The following is a 21953-nucleotide window of genomic DNA, read 5'->3' on the forward strand; positions in this document are numbered from 1 at the left end:
CTGATAACCCAAATGTAGAATTGGCATAGATGAAAGATAAGAACTCCAGATTAATAAATGACATGATTAAAATGTAACAGATTTCAGATAAATGAATTGTATAATTATCACTGTCACCATTTTCATTGCTGAACAGGAAACACAAACAACATACTGTAGCAGTTTCCGGGAGAATCAGTGTAAAATTATTTTGGACAATATTATTTGTACATAAAATGATGCCATATGAAGTAGAACATCAAACTTAGTAAATGTTTCTTCATTAAAACAATTGAAACACACTGAGCTGACTCCAACGGCAATAACACGAGAAAGTTTTTCATAAACTTGTGATTCAACTAGCAGAGATTTAAATTCACATTTAATAAATACGGGTGATAACTCATCTATTCTTGAATGGTCTTAATTGACAATGGCATATGGTCACAACAATATTTGTCGAGTTGCACTACAACTTGAAACAGTTTCTATGTTTAACTGTATATACATGGATAAGAGAAAGAAGTTTCTTTCCAATTTAATCCTTAAGTAACAATGAGTGCTGATAGCCTTCCCAGTATTTCTATTGCAAACACCATGTCAATCCTAGATAATAAAATGTGAGGCTGGATGAACACAGCAGGCCAAGCAGCATCTCAGGAGCACAAAAGCTGACGTTTCGGGCCTGGACCCTTCATCAGAGAGGGGCATGGGGAGAGGGAACTGGAATAAATAGGGAGAGAGGGGGAGGTGGACTGAAGATGGAGAGTAAAGAAGATAGGTGGAGAGAGTATAGGTGGGGAGGTAGGGAGGGGATAGGTCAGTCCAGGGAAGACGGACAGGTCAAGGAGGTGGGATGAGGTTAGTAGGTAGATGGGGGTGCGGCTTGGGGTGGGAGGAAGGGATGGGTGAGAGGAAGAACCGGTTAGGGAGGCAGAGACAGGTTGGACTGGTATTGGGATGCAGTGGGTGGGGGGGAAGAGCGGGGCTGGTTGTGTGGTGCAGTGGGGGGAGGGGACGAACTGGGCTGGTTTAGGGATGCAGTAGGGGAAGGGGAGATTTTGAAACTGGTGCAGTCCACATTGATACCATTAGGCTGCAGGGTTCCTCTTGCTCCCCAGAGGAGCTCGAACAGTTCATCCACTTCACCAACACCTTCCACCCCAACCTTCAGTTCACCTGGGCCGTCTCCAGCACATCCCTCACCTTCCTGGACCTCTCAGTCTCCATCTCAGGCAACCAGCTTGTAACTGATGTCCATTTCAAGCTCACTGACTCCCACAGCTACCTAGAATACACCTCCTCCCACCCACCCTCCTGCAAAAATTCCATTCCCTATTCCCAATTCCTCTGCCTCCGCCGCATTTGCTCCCACGATAAGACATTCCACTCCCGCACATCCTAGATGTCCAAGTTCTTCAAGGACCGCAACTTTCCCCCCACAGTGATCGAGAACGCCCTTGACCGCGTCTCCCGTATTTCCCGCAACACATCGCTCACACCTCGCCCCCGCCACAACAGCCCTAAGAGGATCCCCCTCGTTCTCACACACCACCCTACCAACCTCCGGATACAACGCATCATCCTCCGACAATTCCGCCATTTACAATCCGACCCCACCACCCAAGACATTTTTCCATCCCCACCCCTGTCAGCTTTCCGGAGAGACCACTCTCTCCGTGACTCCCTTGTTTGCTCCACACTGCCCTCCAACCCCACCACACCCGGCACCTTCCCCTGCAACCGCAGGAAATGCTACACTTGTCCCCACACCTCCTCCCTCACCCCTATCCCAGGCCCCAAGATGACATTCCACATTAAGCAGAGGTTCACCTGCACATCTGCCAATGTGGTATACTGCATCCACTGTACCCGGTGTGGCTTCCTCTACATTGGGGAAACCAAGCGGAGGCTTGGAGACCGCTTTGCAGAACACCTCCGCTCAGTTCGCAACAAACAACTGCACCTCCCAGTCGCAAACCATTTCCACTCCCCCTCCCATTCTCTAGATGACATGTCCATCATGGGCCTCCTGCAGTGCCACAATGATGCCACCCGAAGGTTGCAGGAACAGCAACTCATATTCCGCCTGGGAACCCTGCAGCCATATGGTATCAATGTGGACTTCACCAGTTTCAAAATCTCCCCTTCCCCTACTGCATCCCTAAACCAGCCCAGTTTGTCCCCTCCCCCCACTGCACCACACCACCAGCCCAGCTCTTTCCCCCCACCCACTGCATCCCAATACCAGTCCAACCTGTCTCTGCCTCCCTAACCGGTTCTTCCTCTCACCCATCCCTTCCTCCCACCCCAAGCCGCACCCCCATCTACCTACTAACCTCATTCCACCTCCTTGACCCGCCCGTCTTCCCTGGACTGACCTATCCCCTCCCTACCTCCCCACCTATACTCTCTCCACCTATCTTCTTTACCCTCCATCTTCGGTCCGCCTCCCCCTCTCTCCCTATTTATTCCAGTTCCCTCTCCCCATGCCCCTCTCTGATGAAGGGTCCAGGCCCGAAACATCAGCTTTTGTGCTCCTGAGATGCTGCTTGGCCTGCTGTGTTCATCCAGCCTCACATTTTATTATCTTTTAATTCTCCAGCATCTGCAGTTCCCATTATCTCTGATACCATGTCAATCCTGGTCCTTCTATTAATGTCAAAGATTTAGTACATAATCCTGTACTTAACAGATAGAATCAAACAGTCATTGAATTATACCGCCTAGAAACAGATCCTTTGGTCCATCTCATCTATCCTGACCAGATATCCTAAACTGATCTAGTCCCTTTCCCAGCATTTGGCCTATATCCCTCTAAACTCTTCCCATGCATGTACCCATCCAGGTCCTTTTGGTTGTTGTAATTATACCACCCTCCACACTTCCTCTGGCTGCTTGTTCCATACACACACTGAAAAAGTTGCTCTTTTAAATCTTTCCCATCTTACCTTAAGTCTAAGCCCTATTGTTTTAGACTCCTCTACCCTGGGGAAAAACCTTGGCTATTTACCTTATCCATGTCCTTCATGATTTTATAAACCTCTGTAAGGTCACCCCTCAACCTCCAACTCTAGGGAAAAAGCCTCCCCTTGTAGCACAAACCCTCGAAACCTGACAATGTCCTTGCAAATCTTTTCTGAGCACTTGGTATATTTTAATAACATCTTCCCATAGCAGGGAGACCAAATTTGAACTCTGTATTTCAAAAGTGGCCTACCAATGATCTTCACTGAAAGTATGCAAATAATTCTTTAAAATGAAATGGGACTGAATCCACAGTGGAATTTTCTCTGGAGGAATACTATTTTTGGGTCAGGGCTCATTAAACATGAACTACAAGTTTCCATAAGTTTCCCATTATTGATGTAACACTGCTAGTATTAAACTCAAAATATGTGTATTGATGAAGTAGAAATACAGTTGAAGTACCAAAGATCCAATGAGGAAACCTACGAATTAGAAGCAGCATTCCAAAAGATTAGAAAGATGTCTGTTATTAGGGATTGCCTTTGAATTAAATCTCAGAAATCATTTGGAGGTAACCAAAATTGGCTTTATCTATTAATTTCAGTTATATGGACAATGTAAACCAAGGTTAGAACATTGCCTGAACTGAAATGATTGAGTGCAGTGTTGTTTCTGAAGTTATACAGAGTATGTAACTCACCATTGCTAGGTTTGCTTGCATACTCTTTAAGTATAGCATTTAGTGGTCTAGTATGATAGGTGGAACAACTTACTAGTGTAACTTTAAAAAGTTCTTGTAGCGAGCAAAATTGTGTATTTTTGTCTCGTGTTCCACGTTAGCTACTAGTTACAGAGATGATGAGTGACCTGGATGTTATGTATTACTTCTCCAAGATCCTGAAATGTTATCCCTACAAAACCTTGTAGCACCATCATAGTGGGTAGTGCTTAAGATACTTCTGTGTATTAATCCTTTCATACCCTTCCATCTTAATACAACAAACAGGATCTGATTTAAATCAATTCAAATGAGGCTTGTTCATGTCAACACCACATTCTTTTTTTAGCTCTGAAACCTAATTGGAAAACTAATGCAATGCTAGTAGGGATTGGATTTCGTGGGCAAGAAAAGCCCCTGAATGATACAGATATTGATGAAAAAGTTACGAAAATAGAGTGAGATCATCAGTAATGAGCTTATCGACATCTGTGGCAAAATATCTGATTCTCCAACCAAATGTTTAGCAGTGAAACAAGAATCTCACTTTTAAACAGCAAGAGGCCTATTTGCATCAATTTACATGCATTGGCATGTAATTATTTCCTAATCTCACCTCACTTACATGCAGTTCTCATTCTCCCACCCTGGATAAAACTAGGCGAGGGAAAGTTTTTCACATGAACTTCGGAACAATTAGACTCCAGTTTGTTGCTTGTTGCTCTGGTATTTCATCTTGGACAGCATCACCAACATCTCAGGCCATGCTCCTTGAATAATGTGCACCCCAGCCCCCAAAGGGGATGCCAAGCTGTCCATGGAGGCAGCCAGTTGCTTGCATATCGGAGTGGGCTCAGTATAAGAGCGTTCATTGAGTCTTCTGAACTTTGAGTCAATTTGCTTGTTGCCTCTGACAAACTTGCCTGCTGCTTCTGTGTCTGTCTGTGCATTTTTACAAAGTTGTTGATTACTGACTTTTTCCCTTACTGGGCTGAGCAATCATATGATCTGCAGCAGTCCTCAGAGTGCCAGTGATATGGCGCATTTCTTCCTTGAGCAGCTGCAGAGATGTGACTGTAATGTGCTCAAGAATCCAATGATGCCTGCAGAGAATAAAAGAGAGACTGCGTTCCATTAACGGCAGATGCTTGGACACGTTAAAAATGCATTCACAGTGTAGTGTTCGGTGAGCAGCAGAACAATGGCCAATGATTCTTACTTGGTCAGTGGGAAATGGAGGTTTCCTCATCATCACATGAACTTCACCAGCTAGGGAAAGATCCTCGTCTTGTAGGTAGTGAGAGGATGAATGTGTCAGGCACTCTTACCATCCATCTTTGCCATTTCTGCCCTATTATGGCCAGTTGTGTCTCTGAACAAAAGAAGGAGAGGATTGGCTGAAATGAAAGTGCCTAGCATAGCTTGAATTCAGGTGGGGGAAAGGTGTTGGAGGGTCCTGAATGAGTGAGTAGGAGGTACAGGATTATCCTTGCAGGACTAATAGCATTGGGGGAGGGTGAGAGTGAGCAAATAAGGAAAATATTTGCATGCAATAGTGAGAGTAATAGACCATGAGCCTTGGGAGGAGGAGCATGCAGTGGCAGAAGTGTGAGGTAGCAGAGAGATGTGCCTGGCACATCTACTCGCAAAGCATGTTCCTCTGGGCTGTCAACACTATTTACCTAGTGGCAACCTTAGACTGGGCAAGCAGGGTCTGGTGCCTTGGTATCCTTTGCAGGTCCTGAGGAAAGTGGATGGGCCTTCACTGTACCACCCAGTCCACCAGGACCCTGTTGACAAAGTAAGATGCCAATTTTCTTGTTTCCCACGCCTGGGGCAATTCATGAGATGAAGGAACTGAACAGGCAGCTCTGGACCGATAATGCTGGACCTGGGGTACAACTGCATTTTGATACATTGCAGGCACTGGGAATCACAGAAGGCTCTGGCTGTAACAAGAGGAAAGACAGAACAAAAGTGTGCTGTAGAGGTGTGATGCTTAGCTAATAATGTGAGTTTCAGAAAGTAATGTGAGAAAACTCACCTGGGCTCATGGAGAGAGACCCTTTATGAAACTTGCCAATATTGATACTTAACTGATTTCTAGTTAAATTCAGCTCTCTGACTGTCACAACATCAAAATTACATTTGTGAACGATAATCAAGGACGCAGTAGCACGGTGTTGTTTTCATGTTTCTAAAAACAGTTTAAATGTTTTTACTAATAGCTTAAAATGAAAACCTAATCACGGTTACAAAATTAATGTACAGCTTCAGCAAGCGCTTTGTTATTCCTCTGTGTCCTTAGTACATATTAGATTCCATCTGAAACTGAATGCTAATTCTTGTTTTTTGTTCAGCATCTGATCTGTTAAGGTTCAATCAAGCCCAGAATTAATGTGATCAGAATGTAAAGTCTACCTCATGTGTTTTCTTTTTTTGAATAGTAACAATTTAGTTGCAAAATACACTTGGTATTTTCTGAACTGCTTTCCTCTGAAGGACAGAAGTGTTGATTTCAGATGTGTTATAAAATTGGTCTTCTTCTGAGATAATCAATAAAATTAAACATATTCTCCAACCTAATGGTCTCCTGTAAGCATTATGAAACATGAACTCTCATGAAGTAGGGATGACAATTGTAAAGCTACACTTTTTTGTTCATTTCCAACTGCACTGAGAAGGAGGTCTTTGGCACACTATAATCCTTGTAGGGATGGTGCTTTGTCTGAACTTGCCGGATATTGGAGCAGTAATGATAAAAATACATAACATGAAAATGTATTTTGTTCCATGTTGCAGCTGTTATGTTAAGGCTTAATGCCTTCCCGGGTTAGAAAAAATGTGAATTCTTCAGAGCTGACAATCGTTATCTTCATTGGTGCAGTTGCACCTAATTTATTTCCTAACTTTGTACTACAAAGATCATGTTCCCATCCGATTTTTTTGGAAAGTCGTTCTTTGGTTACCTTAATTATACTTACTTTCTTTAAGTTGTACATGAGAAAATAAAGATGCATAATAATTCTATGACTTAAGAGCATAAAAAATAGGAACCATTACTGAACCATTCAACCCCTTGACCCTGCTTCATCATTCAATCAGATCATAGCTGATCCAATTGTGATCTCCACTTTTCTGTCTGGATGTCTTCACCTTTGGTACTCTATATATATTTAATACTTGTCAAGGTCAACTTCAATTTTTCAATATTCATTGATTCAGCCTTCACTGTTGTTTTGGATAGAGAATTCTGAAGATTAATTGCCCTTAATACTTGACTGTCCCCATGAGGGAAAGCATTCTATCAGCATCTACCCTGGTAAATCTGCTGAAGTTATTCACTGCCTCAATAAAATGATCTCTCATTTTTCCGGTCCAAAGTGAGCAGCTCCAAACTAATCAACATTTCATCATAAGACATCCCAGGAATCAACCGAGTAAACCTCTCTGAAATACCTCCAATGTAATCCAGGGGGAGTTGGTGGCATTATGGGAATGCCCCTTGCCTAATCCTAAGGCATGGGCTAATGTTCATGGATCATAGAATCCTTACAGCGTGGAAATACGCCTTTCGGCCCAACAAGTCCACACGGACCCATCCCCCTAAAAACCACCTAAACTACACATCACTGAAAACTATGGGCAATTTAACATGGCTAATCCAGCTAGCCAGCACATCAAAGGACTGTGGGAGGAAACAGGAGTGCCTAGAAGAAGCCCCCGCACACGCCGGACGAACATGCAAACTCCACACAGACAGCCAACCGAGGGTGGAATCAAACCCAGGTGCCTGGCACTGTGAGTCAGCTCTGCTGACGACTGAGCCACTGTGCCACCCAATGCATGTTTTCACACCCTACCGTGGCAGCATTCCACCGTGGTGGAATGTAATTGCTGTTCACTAAGTATTGAATTAAAAGACTCCCGTTAGTAATCGTGATCATAAAGATACCAACAAAACCAATTTTATTCACTAATATCCTTTGGGGCAGGAAATCTGTAGTCCTGTCCTGCTCTGGCTTCTGTATGACTTCAGATCGAAACTAATGGGTCTAACTCTTAACTGACCTGTGAACTAGCCACAGTTCAAGGGCACTTAGGGGTGCAAGCCTCACCCCCACATCCAATAAAAGAATACATTTAAAAAATAACATCCCTTTTTAATGGACCCAAAACCGTATTCAGTATTTTTGGTATGTACATACCAATATACTGTACAGTTGAGCAATGCTCCCTTACTTTTATACTCCATCTCTTTTGCAATAAAGGGCAAAACATTTGTTTTGATGTGACTGCATTGCTAACCTTCTGTGATGTGGAAACTCCAAGATACCTCTGTACTTCAGTGCCCTCTGGTCTCTCTCCATTTAATTAACGTGTTGCTTCCTATTCATTCCTATCAAAGTGGATAAACTTGCATTTTCCTGTTATGTGATTCATCTGCCAGTTTTTTCTCCCCCACTCACTTAACCTATCTTTTTGAAGTTTCTTTGTGCTCTCCTCACAACTTCCTTGCCCATCTAACTTTGTAACATCAGCAATTTCAGCTATGATAAAACCTATCCCTTTGTCCAGATCATTAATGTTATTGATTTGAGTTGAGTAATATATATATTAGCCTTTTCATAATAATTAACATTATCTGTAAAGCATTATCTGTTAGCCAATCACAATCTAAACAAAAAGAATGTGCAGACTTATGAGCAAAATATTTGTTTTTGTTATACTCTAAATATTTCCATAGAATCCCTACACTGTGGAAATAGGCCATTTGGCCCATGAAGTCCACACAGACTCTCCAAAGAGCATGCCACCCAGACTCATTCCCCCCCCCCCCCCACCCTTTCCCTGCAACCCAGCATTTCCCATGGCATATCCCTTGACACCATGGACAATATAGCATGGCCAATCCACCAAACCTCTCACATCTCTAGACAGTGGGAGGAAACCAGAGCACCCAGAGGAAACCCACACTGACATGGGGAAAATGTGCAAACTCCACATAGACTGTCACCCAAGGGTGGATTTGAACCTGGGTCCCTGATGCTAACCACTGTGCCGCCCCTAGGTTATTCTTGAGGCATCTATTAAATTAAATGATTAAAACAGAAGTATATAATACAGCTTCTAAATGGTGTGAAGTCTGTAATTGAAATTCTTCTGCAGTTGTATTATATTCAGGATTATTTTTAAATTTTGTTTTTATGAAACAGGTATGTGTGTTGGAGAGACAGATCTTTGATTTCCTTGGCTACCAATGGGCACCAATCCTGGCCAATTTTTTACACATCGTCACAGTCATTTTTGGCCTTTTTGGGACCATCCAGTTCAGACAACGATATGTAATCAGGGTGAGTAGAATGTTTGAAGTCCTAAAAATCGTATTATTGCCTGAGGCAAGAGATATAGAGGGCAGTGATGCTGTCAAAAAGAGCATGTTCATTTTTCATGCTACTTAAAGAAATAATTGAACTTGAAAATTAAACAGAGAAGATCGCAAATAACTTTGTCTTATTTGGTCCTCAGGTTAATCATTCGAATCGTATTAAATAATGATATAATTTTCCACCATTTTAATTTGATATACTGATGCAAAGGATCAGTTACTTTCATTGGTTTGTTAATGTAATATTTTCTGTAGCTATAGACCATTATTTTAAATTGATAGCATACACCTTACAATAAACTTTTACGCTAAGATTGTGATATCACCAAGAGATTTATAATACATACATATTTATTGCAACTTCAAAATTCCTAACATTAAATAGTCAAAACACTGAGATGGATATAACTAGATAAAGCATTTCTGAGTGCATGGTAACAACTGTGTCACTGTTATCCATTTCAGTGCTGAAGTAAAAGTCCCTATAGAGACTTTAAATATGTTAAAGATGAACATCATCTTATTTTCCGTTGATCACTATGTTTCTTAATGTTTTAAGCAAGAACACAAGGACTTTATCTTGTGAAAGTAGGAAGGATGGAAAAGAATGTCACTATTCCCCATCCAGAAGAGCACAAATTGTGAAATTAAATTACTCGAACATCAAATGGTTTGTGAGCAGTTCATTGATATGTTCATAAAGACCTGACTGGCAATGTTGAAACAAAACTTTCATCCCACATTTCTTACATAATGATTATAATTCAAATTTTCCTTTGCCTCATTTGCCCTATGTTCTTGTGATTGTGTTACCATCACGGCTGGAGGAGGCACAGTCACTCGAACCCTATTAATCCATGAGTCACAATATAAAAGAAAAATAAATTTCCCAGTTACCAGGATGATTAATCGAGTACCTCGTCTCTATTAGATTTTAAGTAAAAAGATCTCTCAACGAGATTTCTTAATAAACATGATTATTGATTTGTTATCAAACCAAAATGTACTCAGTGAAGATGGAATTATATGACTAATATATACATTTGATCACATAGAAGTATACGTTTTTATCCCTCTGAATCACACAAACCAGGGAAAGAATGAAAAAAAAACACATATTTCTCTGCAGTGATTGGCATTCTGAGTAAAACATCTTGTCCAATTGGTTATTCTTGAAGGCAAAAAGAAAGAAAATAAGTTCCTAATTCGATTGTCCTGAAGGTTAGGCGCATAAGATCAGGTCACTAATGATGCATTGGAGCCTTGGCAGACATAGCTTGCTCAAGAAATGCAATATTGAGAATTTTTTTTCAGAATAATAATTCGATTTCATTCTGAACTCAGCAAGACAGCTCTTTTTCGAAAATAGCAGTGATTACCTGGGCAGCCCTTCTTCACATGCTTTACCTTCCAGATTCCAAATACCATACATCCAATCATTGATCAAACACGCCCAGCAGGGGCCTACAACAAAGCAAATAGTTATCACCAATCATGTAATTTTTGGGAAACTTATATAAAGATATCCAGTGTCCACAGAGGTCTTCTATAACTTCTTTTAAACAACCAACTCCAGGTATTTCAGCAAAACTTAAAATAAACTGGTGTTTCCACAATGCCTTAAAACTTGCGTCCACCAAGAAATATTAAATTTACAAATCTTTGAAACAATTGTAATTGTTAAATCTTGCTAATTTGGGAGTAATAATGTTTACCTATACAAGAACATGGATCACAGTGTGATCTGAATTCATTGTAAACAGAATAGTGAGTTGAGAATTTCGTGAAAGTGGAAAATCCAAGGAAAGGGGAGAAATGTTTTCCCTTTTTCCTTGTACGGTTGTAGCACTTCTCAGTTGTAGTAGTTTCCTTATGGTTTAAGCAATAAGCATCGAAAGGAAGAAACTCTGAAATTAATATTTTATTAAATGAATAATTAAGGTTTGCTAAATGCAAAGATTTAATGGATAGAAACATCGAATTAAGGAGCAGGAGAGTGTCATCCAGCCCTTTAAGCTGACTCCGCCATTCAGTGTGATCCAAGTCAGTACCCGGTACCCACAGCTCCCCATATTCTTCAATCCTTTTAGACCTTAGAATTATAATTACATTTTTCTTTGGAAATTTTTCAATGTTTTGGTCTCAAAGGTTTCTTTGAGAAGATTCCACAGGCTTGGCATCTCTGGGGGAAGAAATTTATCCTCATCTAAGAGATCTATCCCTTATCCTTAGACTATAATCCCTGGTTGTGGACTCTTTGGTCTTCATGAGCATCCTTCCTGCATCTACCCAGTTTAATTATGTTAGAATTTTATAGGTTTCAATGAGACTCCCTGTTCATTCTTCTGACTTTCTGTGAATATAGTTCAAAATAATCCAGTCTCTCCCTGTACATCAAACCCTTCGACCCACGAATCAGTCTGCTACACCTTCTTTACATGCCTGCAATAGCCAGAACATATACTTCAGAGAAAGAGACGAAAACTTCACAGAGTAGTCCAGGTGTGGACTTTCCAATGCCCTGTATATTTACAACAATTCATCCTTGCTCTTGTACTCATAAAATCACACAACCTGGAAACAGACCTTCAGTCCAACTCATCCACACTGATCAGATATCCCAATCTGATCTAGTTACATTTGCCAGCATTTGGCCCATCTCCCTCTAAACCCTCCCTATTCATATGCCCATCCAGACGCCTTTTAAACATTTTAATTGTAGCCACCTCCAACACTTCCTCTGGCAGCTCATTCCCCATGCACACACTACCCTCTATGTGAAAAAGTTACCCCTCAGATCCTTTCAAACCTTTCCCCTCTCATCTTAATCCTGTGTCGTCTAGTTTTGGACACCCCCATCTTAGGAAAAAGACTTTGGCTATTAACCCTAACCTTGCTCCTCATGATTTTCTAAACCTCTGTAATATCAGCCTCCAGCCTCCAAAGCTCCAGGGGGAAAAAAGTCCTAACCTATTCGGCCTCTCCTTATGGCTCAAGCCCTCCAGTTCTGGTGACATTGTTGTAAATCTTTTCTGCATCCTCTCAAGCTTAACAACATCATTCCCGAGAAGAGTGACCAGAATTGTACTCTGTATTCTAAAAGTGACCTAATGCCAATATAGCATTTGCCGCCTTCACCACCTGCTGCACCTGCATGCTTACTTTCAGTGACAGATGTGCAAGAACACCAAAATTGCTGCATTTCCCCTTTACCCAGTCAATTCCCATTCAGATAATAATCTACCTACCTGCTTTTCATTACCAAAATGGATAACCTCTGATTTTTCTCGATCTAACATACATTTGCCATTACTTAACTTGTTCAAATTACACTGAAGCTTCTTTGCAACTCCCTAACAGCATACTGTCTGACCCAGCTTTGTGTCATCTGCTAACTTTGAGATATGCCACATAGTTTCATCACTAAATCATTAAGATATGTTATGATAGCTGGGCCCCAAGCATTGATCCTTGTGGTACCCCACTAGTCACTGCCTGCAACTTGCAAAAGACCCAATGTATTCCAGCTGTTTGTTTCCTGTCTGCCAATCAGTCCTCTATTCATTTCAGTACATGACCTCCAATCTCACGTGCTTTAATTTTGGATGTTGATCTCTTCACTAGGTCCTTATCGAAAGCCTTCTGAAAATCCAAGTAAACCGCGTCTTTTAGCTTCCCCTTAAGTAGCTTACTCATTACATTCTTAAAATGTTCAAGTAGATCTGTCAAGTACAATTTCCCCTTTGTAAATTCATGCTGACTTTGAGTTCAGTGTTTGTTATGTGGAACCGAGATGGCTGTGATGCTTGTTAATTAAATCAATCCTTGTTGATTGTGGTGAGACTATGAAATTGAAGAGAATGGTTTAAAATTAGCAGAACTATTAATGACAGTGGGTGGAAGAATTGGAGAGTTTAATTCAACTTTATTTGTAACTGACTCAGGTCTTACAAGTATAGACTGAAATGACAGATCCAAATTTAAAGTGTTTCAGCCCTGACTAACTACAAGACCTTTCAGGATATGTATATGTTTTCACATGTTTCACGGAATTTATTATGGTTACCACAATAAGTACAAAAGCATAATACTGAATGAAGGTCACCAACCTGCAACTTTTGGTTGACTGAACACATCTCTTGCTTTGTTCTGTTCTATTGTGTGAAATTCTCCTATATTTTCTTCTTTTTACATCACATGTAGTTAAAAGTTGCTACTTAATCACCCTTGTTAACTGTTATCCCCTGTTCATGGTCAACGGCATTCTTGATGTGGAGGTGTCGATGTTGGACTGAGGTGGACAAGGTCAGAAGTTACAAAACACTAGGTTATGGTCCAACAGATTTATTTGAAAACACAAGCTTATGGAGTCTAGCTCCTTCTTTGCGTGTTAGTGAGAGAGGTAGTTTCAGACACAGGATTTATAAGTAAAAAGATCAAGGGGTCACACCACTGGCAAGGATGTATTAAACAACCTAAGATGCTGTTAAATCTTTAAACAGTTAGAAGGTTTTAATTGATTAATATATATATATAAATACTTGAATTTCTTTCAAGTCCATGGCCCTGAGAGAACTAAAAGTTTTATCAGTATAAAGAAGTGACATTTTTGTCAGACAGTGCATGTTAGGTGAGAGGGCTTGTTTAGAATCTGTTTGTGCTTTGGTTTGGAGTCGGGCTGGTTTTATTTCAAAGGTAGGAATTTATAAAACGTCACATTGATTGACAGTCTATAAATTGGGTTTTTTTTTGAACAAAATAGAATGTATCTGAAAATACAAATTAATCCCATAGATTTATATGTGAGTGTGTATGAGGTAGAAAGTGAGTGGTGTTTGTGTGTGTGTGTGTGTGTGTGTGTGTGTGTGTGTGTGTGTGTGTGTGTGTGTGTGTGTGTGTGTGTGTGTGTGTGTGTGTGTAATGTGGTGGGGTCACTTGCAGTGTGACATGAACCCAAGATCCCAGCTGAGGCCATCCTCATGGGTACCAAACTAGGCTATCAGTAGTTGTTGTGTATCCAGAAGTCCACCTTGGAGGATGTTTACCCAAGGATCTGAGGTTGAATATACTTGACCACTGAAGTGTCCCCCTACTGGGAGGGAACATTCCTGCTTGTGCTGTGATCATTCATCCATTTTTGTAGTGTTTGCATGATTTCACCAAAATAACATGCCTCAGGGCATCCTTACCTGTAGCATATGAGATACACAATGTTGGCCGAGCCACATGGGTATCTGCTGTGCATGTGGTGTGTGGTGTTCCCACGGGTGATGGCAGTGTCCGTGTCAAAGATCTGACATGTCTTGCAGAGGTTGCCATGGCAGGGTTGCAGAGTGTTGTGGTTGATGTTGCCCTGAAGGCTGGGTAGTTTGGTGCGAACAATAGTCTGTTTAAGGTTTGGTGGTTGTTTGAAGGTGGAGGTGTGGGGAAGATCTTGGTGAGGTGCTCATCATCGTCGATAATGTGTTGAAGCTGCAAAGAACATGGCATAATTGCTCCTGGGAAGTCCTGGACAATGAAGGGCACCCTATCGGACATATCCATTGTCTGTCTTCTGAGGAGGTCATTATGGTTTTTGACCATGGCACGTCGGAACTGGTGATCAATGAGTTGAGCATCATATCCTGTTCCCATGAGGGCATCCTTCAATACTGTCAGGTGTCCATCATGTTCCTCCTCATCCAAACAGATTCTTTGTAAGCATAGAGTTTATCCGTAGGGGATGGCGGCTTTAATATTGTTTTGGGTGAAAGCTAGAGAAGTGCAGCATCATGAGGTTATCCATGGGCATGCGATAGAGTGAGGTTTTGAGGTGTCCATCCCTGATGGAGATGCATGTGTGCCCAAGAATGAGAATGATTCTAAAGTGTAATGCATAGGAAGTCTTGTGAGATAAAACTTGTGATATCTGGATGTGAGTTTGCTCGCTGAGCTGGAAGGTTAGTTTTCAGACGTTTCGTCACCATTCTAGGTAACATCATCAGTGAGCCTCCGACGAAGCGCTGGTGTTATGTCCCGCTTTCTATTTATCTGGTTAGGTTTCCTTGGGTTGGTGATGTCATTTCCTGTTCTTTTTCTCAGGGGATGGTAGATTGGTTCCAAGTCAATGTGTTTGTTGATGGAGTTCCGGTTGGAATGCCATGCTTAGCACAATGTAAGCATGGCATTCCAACCGGAACTCCATCAACAAACACATTGACTTGGAACCAATCTACCATCCCCTGAGAAAAAGAACAGGAAATGACATCACCAATCCAAGGAAACCTAACCAGATAAATAGAAAGCGGGACATAACACCAGCGCTTCGTCGGAGGCTCACTGATGATGTTACCTAGAATGGTGACGAAACGTCTGAAAACTAACCTTCCAGCTCAGCGAGCAAACTCACATCCAGAACCTCAACCTGAGCTACAAATCTTCTCAAAACGCGCTAGCACTTGTGATATCGCTATGTGGTTGTTTCAGTAATTCCTCGCCATGAGCCCAAAGGAAGAAAATGTCGTCAATGTATCTGGTGTACAGCGTTGGTCAGAGGTTCTGTGTAGCAAAGAAGTTTTGTCGAACCTGTGCATGAAAATGTTGGCATTATGGGAATTAAATCTGGTCCCCATGACTGTTCCGTACGTCTGGATAAAGAGCTGATTGAGGATGAGTGATTGAGGATGAAGTGGGTGAATTATAGGATGGCATCTGGAAATTGGCAGTTGGTGGTGTTGAGTGGCAAGGTTGTTGAAGCAATGCTGTCGTCGTGGAGAATGCTGGTGTAGAATGCCAAAACTTACATTGTGATAAGAAATGTTCCTGGTTCGACTGGTCCATGGAGGTTCTATAAGAAATCTCCAGTGTTGCAACAGAAACTGGGGGTTCCCTGTACAATGGGTTTCAAGATGTCTTCGACACAGCCAGCGAAGTTCTCACGTTGGGTCCCATTATTGCCTGATACAATGGGATATCCAAGTGTATTGGCTTTATATATTTTCAGAAGGCAGTGGAAGTCCCGTACGTGGGAAGTAAGTGGGATGAGAGTGCGTAGGGTACTCTGAAGGACTGGAACAAAAGTCTTGACCAGTCTGTTCAGTTAATGGGTGTGTTCTTTGGTCGGATTGGAAGGTAGTTGTCTGTAGTGTTCCCGGTTGTTTAGCTGTCAGTACGCTTCCTTGCAGTAGCCTGTGCTATTCTGAATGACAGTGGCTCCTCCTTTGTCTGCTGATTAGATAACAATGTTGTGATTGGTCTTGAGAGCATGGATGGTTTTGCGTTGTGCTTGGGTGATGTTTTGTACTACCTTGCAAGTGCAGGCGATGAATCTGGCATTCACATATTCTCTGATGGCTTGAGCATATCTGTCAAGCCAAACTAAAACGCAAACAGATTATAAATAAGGCCTCACACGTAACATGCAATGTGTGATCTAAAACATCACTCTTCCTCACACTGATAAGACCTATGGTTCTCTCAGAGCCGTGACTTGAAAGAAATTCGGTGATTTACCTCTACATATTAATCAATTAAAATCTTCTAACTGATTAAAAATTTAATGGCATTTTAGGTTTGCTTAATACATACTCATCAGTGGTCTGACCCTTTGAGCTTTTACTTATAAATTCTGTGTCTAATACCACCTCTTTCACTAACACCTAAAGAAGGAGTGAGGCTCCGAAAGCTCGTGTTTTCAAACAAACTTGTCGGATTATAATTTGGTGTTGTGTGATGTCTGACAAAGGAATTCTTGATCTTTGATTGGCACGCTAATGTGTAAACAGTAAATTATCAGTCTCAGATGGGCTAAGTGATATGTTTCCAATTTATGATTGCTTTCTGAAATGTAATGGATAACTTACTAATACCACTTGTTGTTATCTCCTGACTGGTTCCCAAACTATCAGTCACTGTAGGAACAACCTTTTCATGGCAGCTTTTGCCTATTAACTTACTAATTTCATAGCTCACCATTAAAGTAATGAGGCACTGCAAAATAATTTGTATCTGCCTAGTTGATATGTAGTGTAACATCTGAATGATTAATATAACCCTAAATGTCTAACTGATACATCTAAAATTTCTGGTGAATTCAAGAACCTATAATTAAAACTTAATTATTATAATTTTTTTTCAGTTTGTGATTTCATTTAATTGTTCATTCATGTATGAAGTTAACTAAAAGGTAACTTGAAAAGGACAATGCCATCTTTTTGTTCTTTGGAGAAATAGGGGTTACATTACCACAAATCCAACTTTATGATATGTAGTGAAAGAACGTTTAATTCCAGAGGCTTGCGACATAATTTGAAAAAAAATTACAATCGCTCTTCAAAATATTTTGTTACAAAGTTAATCCAGCATAGAACAGTGTAACTTGACCTAAAGCTGTTTAATTTCAAAGTGGCTTTACAGTTTGCCAGCCTGGTGACGTAAAAGTAATTTTAAAAAGCCATAAACGTATGATCTTTCTTTTTACATGAACCATATGGCAAAAGGCATTTAACAGCAAAAATACAATCACAGAGACTCACATGCTATAACACAAATGTCTTATATTGACCATAATGGAACAGACTTATTTATTATTACCTCATTTGCTGATCTTACACATGTTGGAAAATAACATCAATCCTATCCAACCTGGTTGAAATCAGATTGAAACCAGAGAGGTTTTCACAGAAGAAAGTATTTGTGCAGCTAAACTAATGAAAGACAACTTGGGAATACACTAACCAATCTATAAGCAATCTAACCAATCCCTATGCAGAAGAGCTTGAGGTCATGTGCATGAGTTCTTTCACAATCCATATTCTGTATGTAAACCAATGAAAAATCTCTCACTGGAACACTCAAGAAAGAAGATAAAAGATATGTATCAACAGGATGTGCTCAAGGAAGCAGACAGAAGGTCCAAATTGTGTGGAAATGTAAAATTGCTATCTGCCACTTGGAGTTATGGTGTGACAGCATCTGCAGGTCTCAGGGAGAAATAGTCACAATGCACAGCTGGGAGAGGACCTGAATGGTGACTGAGGACTATAATACAGTATGCCCAGACCTCTAGCACAAGCACAAGAATGTGCCATGGGGATCAACTCACATAAACATAAAAAATAGCTTATTGCAGCTTAATTGTGTTGAAAATATGGCTAGAGGCCAACGTTTTGGTGCAAAAGTATCACATTTGGATGTGCTGTACAAAAATACATGCACAGCACCAAGAAAGGGAGCCCAGGTGAAAGTAAGTAGGGAGCAGACAAAGAAAAGAGTTGGCTGCATACAGCTGAAGTGCTGTCATTGACCTCAAGCTCCTGAGGGACCAAAGGTTCAGTGAAATTCTTGAGCAGTTGGCAGCGCTGTGAATCTAAAGTGATGCTAGGTTCTGTATGAATCCAGCATTCCAATCAAAGAAAGTCTCATTAACAGCATTTGTCCACCAGAGAATTTGGATCATGTTGATGATTAGATGCTGGCGTGAAGTTTTGTAAATCCGGTGGGATTCTGACTCAGAAGAGATTGAGCAGCCGACAGTTGAGCAGCAATTGGAGCAGCCAGAGTTAGATCAACTTTGAAATAATATTAGACTGTATATTCTGAAAGAGTGGAGTTGAAATTCCTGATAGGATAAACAGGGCTTTTTGTGGATGACAGTGACATCTGTATGTGTTGCTAACAGAATTCGTAAAATCTATCTTAACTTCTTGATTCAAGAAGATGTTTATGATGTGTTTGTTAAAATTTTACCTCTCAGTTCATATTTACCTCCTGTTACTTCTGGTGACTTGAGTATAAGATTGATCATATTGATTTTTGCTTTATTAGCTCATACAATGTTAGATTAATTTTCAGAAATGGTTGAATTTAGTGTTAAAAATAGAGAATTAAAAACGTAAGTAATTTAAGTTGCATCATAGAACTTAGAAAAAAGTTTGACACAGCTAAGTTGCAGCTTGATTCAGCTCGAACTCAGTTGAAGGTGAAGCAACTTGAAACAGGAAAGCAAAACTAAAAAGCATGAACTTGAAAAGGAGAATAAAACATAAATCTGAAAGCAGGAATTTGAACTTCAGAGAAAGAAGTTAGAAAGAGCAGTAAGGGACCAGGTAAAAGACAGAGGGTTTCAAAGAGAAAGAAAAAAGAGACACTTTGCCCCAGAAGAAAGAAAAACTGAACTTTATGATTTGAAAGGAAAGCTAATCATTCAGAAAGCATGTTGAATCCACTTGGAATTTTGATTTAATGAAGAATCTAGTGCCTTGTGCCTAAATTCACTGAGGATTCATGGAGGAAAGACATATTTACTCCATCTGGAAAAAGAAGAGTGGCTGCACAGGAAGAGTGGTCAAGGACCCTTATCTGCAGAGTATTTTGTTGGGGAAAGCAATGAGTGTTTATCCCAGTTTTCCAGAAAACTCTTCAAATTATAAAAGCTTAATTATTTAATGTGACAAGCTTGTCCCTGCAATACATTTAAATTTCAGATTCAAAGAAAAGAACTAAAGGAAATAATTCTACAATTTGCTAGGGAGAAAGAACTTTTGACAGGTTGTTTCATTCACTGAAGTAAGAGCAAACCTTTGAGAATATGAAGGATATTAATAATGGAAAATTCAAAACAATATTGCAATAGTCATTAGGTTATATTTGGAAGACCACAGGATTCATATACTAAGGGAAATGGTAGTCCTGGCTTTTTTTCTGAAGAAGGGTCTAGGCCCGAAATGTCAGCTTTCCTGCTCCTCTGATGCTGCTTGGCCTGCTGTGTTCATCCAGCAGTACACCTTCTTATCACTGGTAGTCCTGGCTGAAGGGTATGATATATCACAGAATAAGGTAAAAGGCAGTAGGTCTCTATTTGTAAATTCACAGGGAAACTGCAGGAACAGAAAAAGATTCTGGCTTTAATGACAAAGCAGATGCAATTCCACTAAAGAAAATGATAATACACAGAACAAAAACAAAGAATCCACAATTACAGCTTTTGTTGCTGTAAAATATAAATTAGAAGTTCAAAGAAGTTTGATCGGGACTATTATTCAGTTCTGTGGTTTAATGATTCTTTTGTGATAGATTTACAGGCTTTGAAAATGCAAACAATGGTAATGTTCTAAAGGTCTATTGTAGGTTTGTTTCTTTTTCATTCTTGTTTTTGCAACAGCCTTGAAATAAACTTATCAGAGAAAAGTACATCTGCTGTACAATTATTGTTAAATTTGCTTTGCTTTCATTAGCTTCTTATAGTGGTTCCCCAAATCATGTTTGTCAAAATTTTCCCTGGCCAAATAATTAAACTGTTTAAGTTTCCTGTTCCTGCATTATGTCAATTTGTTCATTTAGCCTCATACAGATAAGAAAGGTAATAGTTTCACCACCTCCTCGAGAATTCGCTGGAGCTACAAATTGATTGCTGCAATGATTTTTTTCCACTTCTCATTTTTCTCCCTTTTTGGCAAAAACTACGTTTGAACTTTCACCATCACATTGTCAGTGTTCCGTTTCTACTCCCGAGTTTTGTTGCGTTGTTTCTTGCATGCATTATTCCTCGATTATATAAACACTTCTAAGATGTAAGCTTTTATCTCATGTTTGAATTTCTGGGTTTCCACCAGAGATCAACCAGTTTCTTGAAGATTGGAAGTTGGTGAGACCCAGCCTCATAGCTACGTATGTCAGTTTGATTACCAACTATTCAAGAATTTAGGGCTTGAGCTTCTCCCATGTTCTTATCCCAAATCCCACATAGCCTTGTTATCACATCACCTGCTATTGCTCACAACCCATTGTTAATCACTAACAATCTCCATTAAAGCTATTCATCTTCCCGGAATGACTATTATCCACTCCATTGTCTATCCAACTGCCCATCTGTCTCTTTGGCTCTATCTCCACCTATCGTTTACTCCATATCTCCTCTCCCACTCTATCTTGTGCATAAAAACCAACATTTTCCTAGCTACCATCAGTTCTGAGGATGGGTCACTGGACACACAAGCTGCCAGACCTGAGAAGCTGTTCCAGCAATCTCTGTTTTTTATCAAACTGTCTTATCTCAGCTGATACTTGCAGTGTGGTCCTAACAGGGCACAACATCATGAATGTCCTGTTTCTTAGGATGAGACCAGCAAAGTGAATTCAATTATACCTGCTTAGTTAAATGTTCAAGATGCCAAATTTATTCTTCAAGTCAGGGTAGGTTAGCCTCAATATATTTTCTCCAAGTTCTCACTGACAGATGGAAGAAATTCATTAAACACTCAAATTGTTAATGTATGGAGTAGACTCGTTATTTTCTTCAGTTAGTTTAGCTAGTAAGTTTTCTTTTAATGCCTTGAGGTGCCCACAAATGGTGACCTTAGACCATTAACTTTGCCTTACTTTGTTGGCCCAAGATTGTTATTCTCATTATTGCATGCTTTTTTTAAACATTTTTACATTTTTTTTGTTTCCTACATTCCATTGCAGTACACTTCCTCCTGCAAATGTTTCTTACTCTCAAAAGACAAAAGGCTGATTGTGAAATGCATAGAAATGGACAAGAAAGATCAGCTTGTACATGCAGTGTGCTGCATATGACTTTCCTTTAAACAATGTAGATCCATTGAACTTGTCAGACCGATTAGACATGACAGAGGGATTGTAACTTTGCTATCTATTCTTCATCAAATGGGCTTTTCTGCAAGTTAGTACTGTGATTTTTGAATTGATCTTTCATTCCTCATTCAAATGTTTCACCTCAACAGTGCACATCAGCAATCTGGGCAATTGCTTTTCACAATTTCCCAAATGATTAGAAAATTGTGCACCACATATTTCTAGATTTCTAACAGGCCCATTTTCAACAGCATGGCTGCCAGCTAGAAGCACAATATCTGAAAATTATCTCCTGTATGTCATTTTGTGCTACCAGCAAAAATG

At 40.3% G+C, this 21953-nt stretch overlaps 1 protein-coding gene across 6 annotated transcripts in view; it reads left to right on the plus strand.

Annotated features, from left to right (window-relative positions):
* Positions 1-21953, plus strand: part of nkain2 (sodium/potassium transporting ATPase interacting 2) — a 519086-nt gene that overhangs the window by 181096 nt on the left and 316037 nt on the right. For all 6 annotated transcript variants that reach the window (XR_007247637.2, XR_009445687.1, XR_007247638.2 and 3 more), the window contains exon 3: positions 8884-9021. Coding sequence is in view for 2 of the 6 variants with exons in the window: in XM_048531959.2 (XP_048387916.1) it covers positions 8884-9021 (138 nt within the window). In the remaining 4 variants the exon portion in view is untranslated. The remainder of the gene's footprint in view (positions 1-8883; positions 9022-21953) is intronic.

This window comes from Stegostoma tigrinum, chromosome 4, assembly GCF_030684315.1.
Source record: "Stegostoma tigrinum isolate sSteTig4 chromosome 4, sSteTig4.hap1, whole genome shotgun sequence".
Classification (NCBI taxonomy): domain Eukaryota; kingdom Metazoa; phylum Chordata; class Chondrichthyes; order Orectolobiformes; family Stegostomatidae; genus Stegostoma; species Stegostoma tigrinum.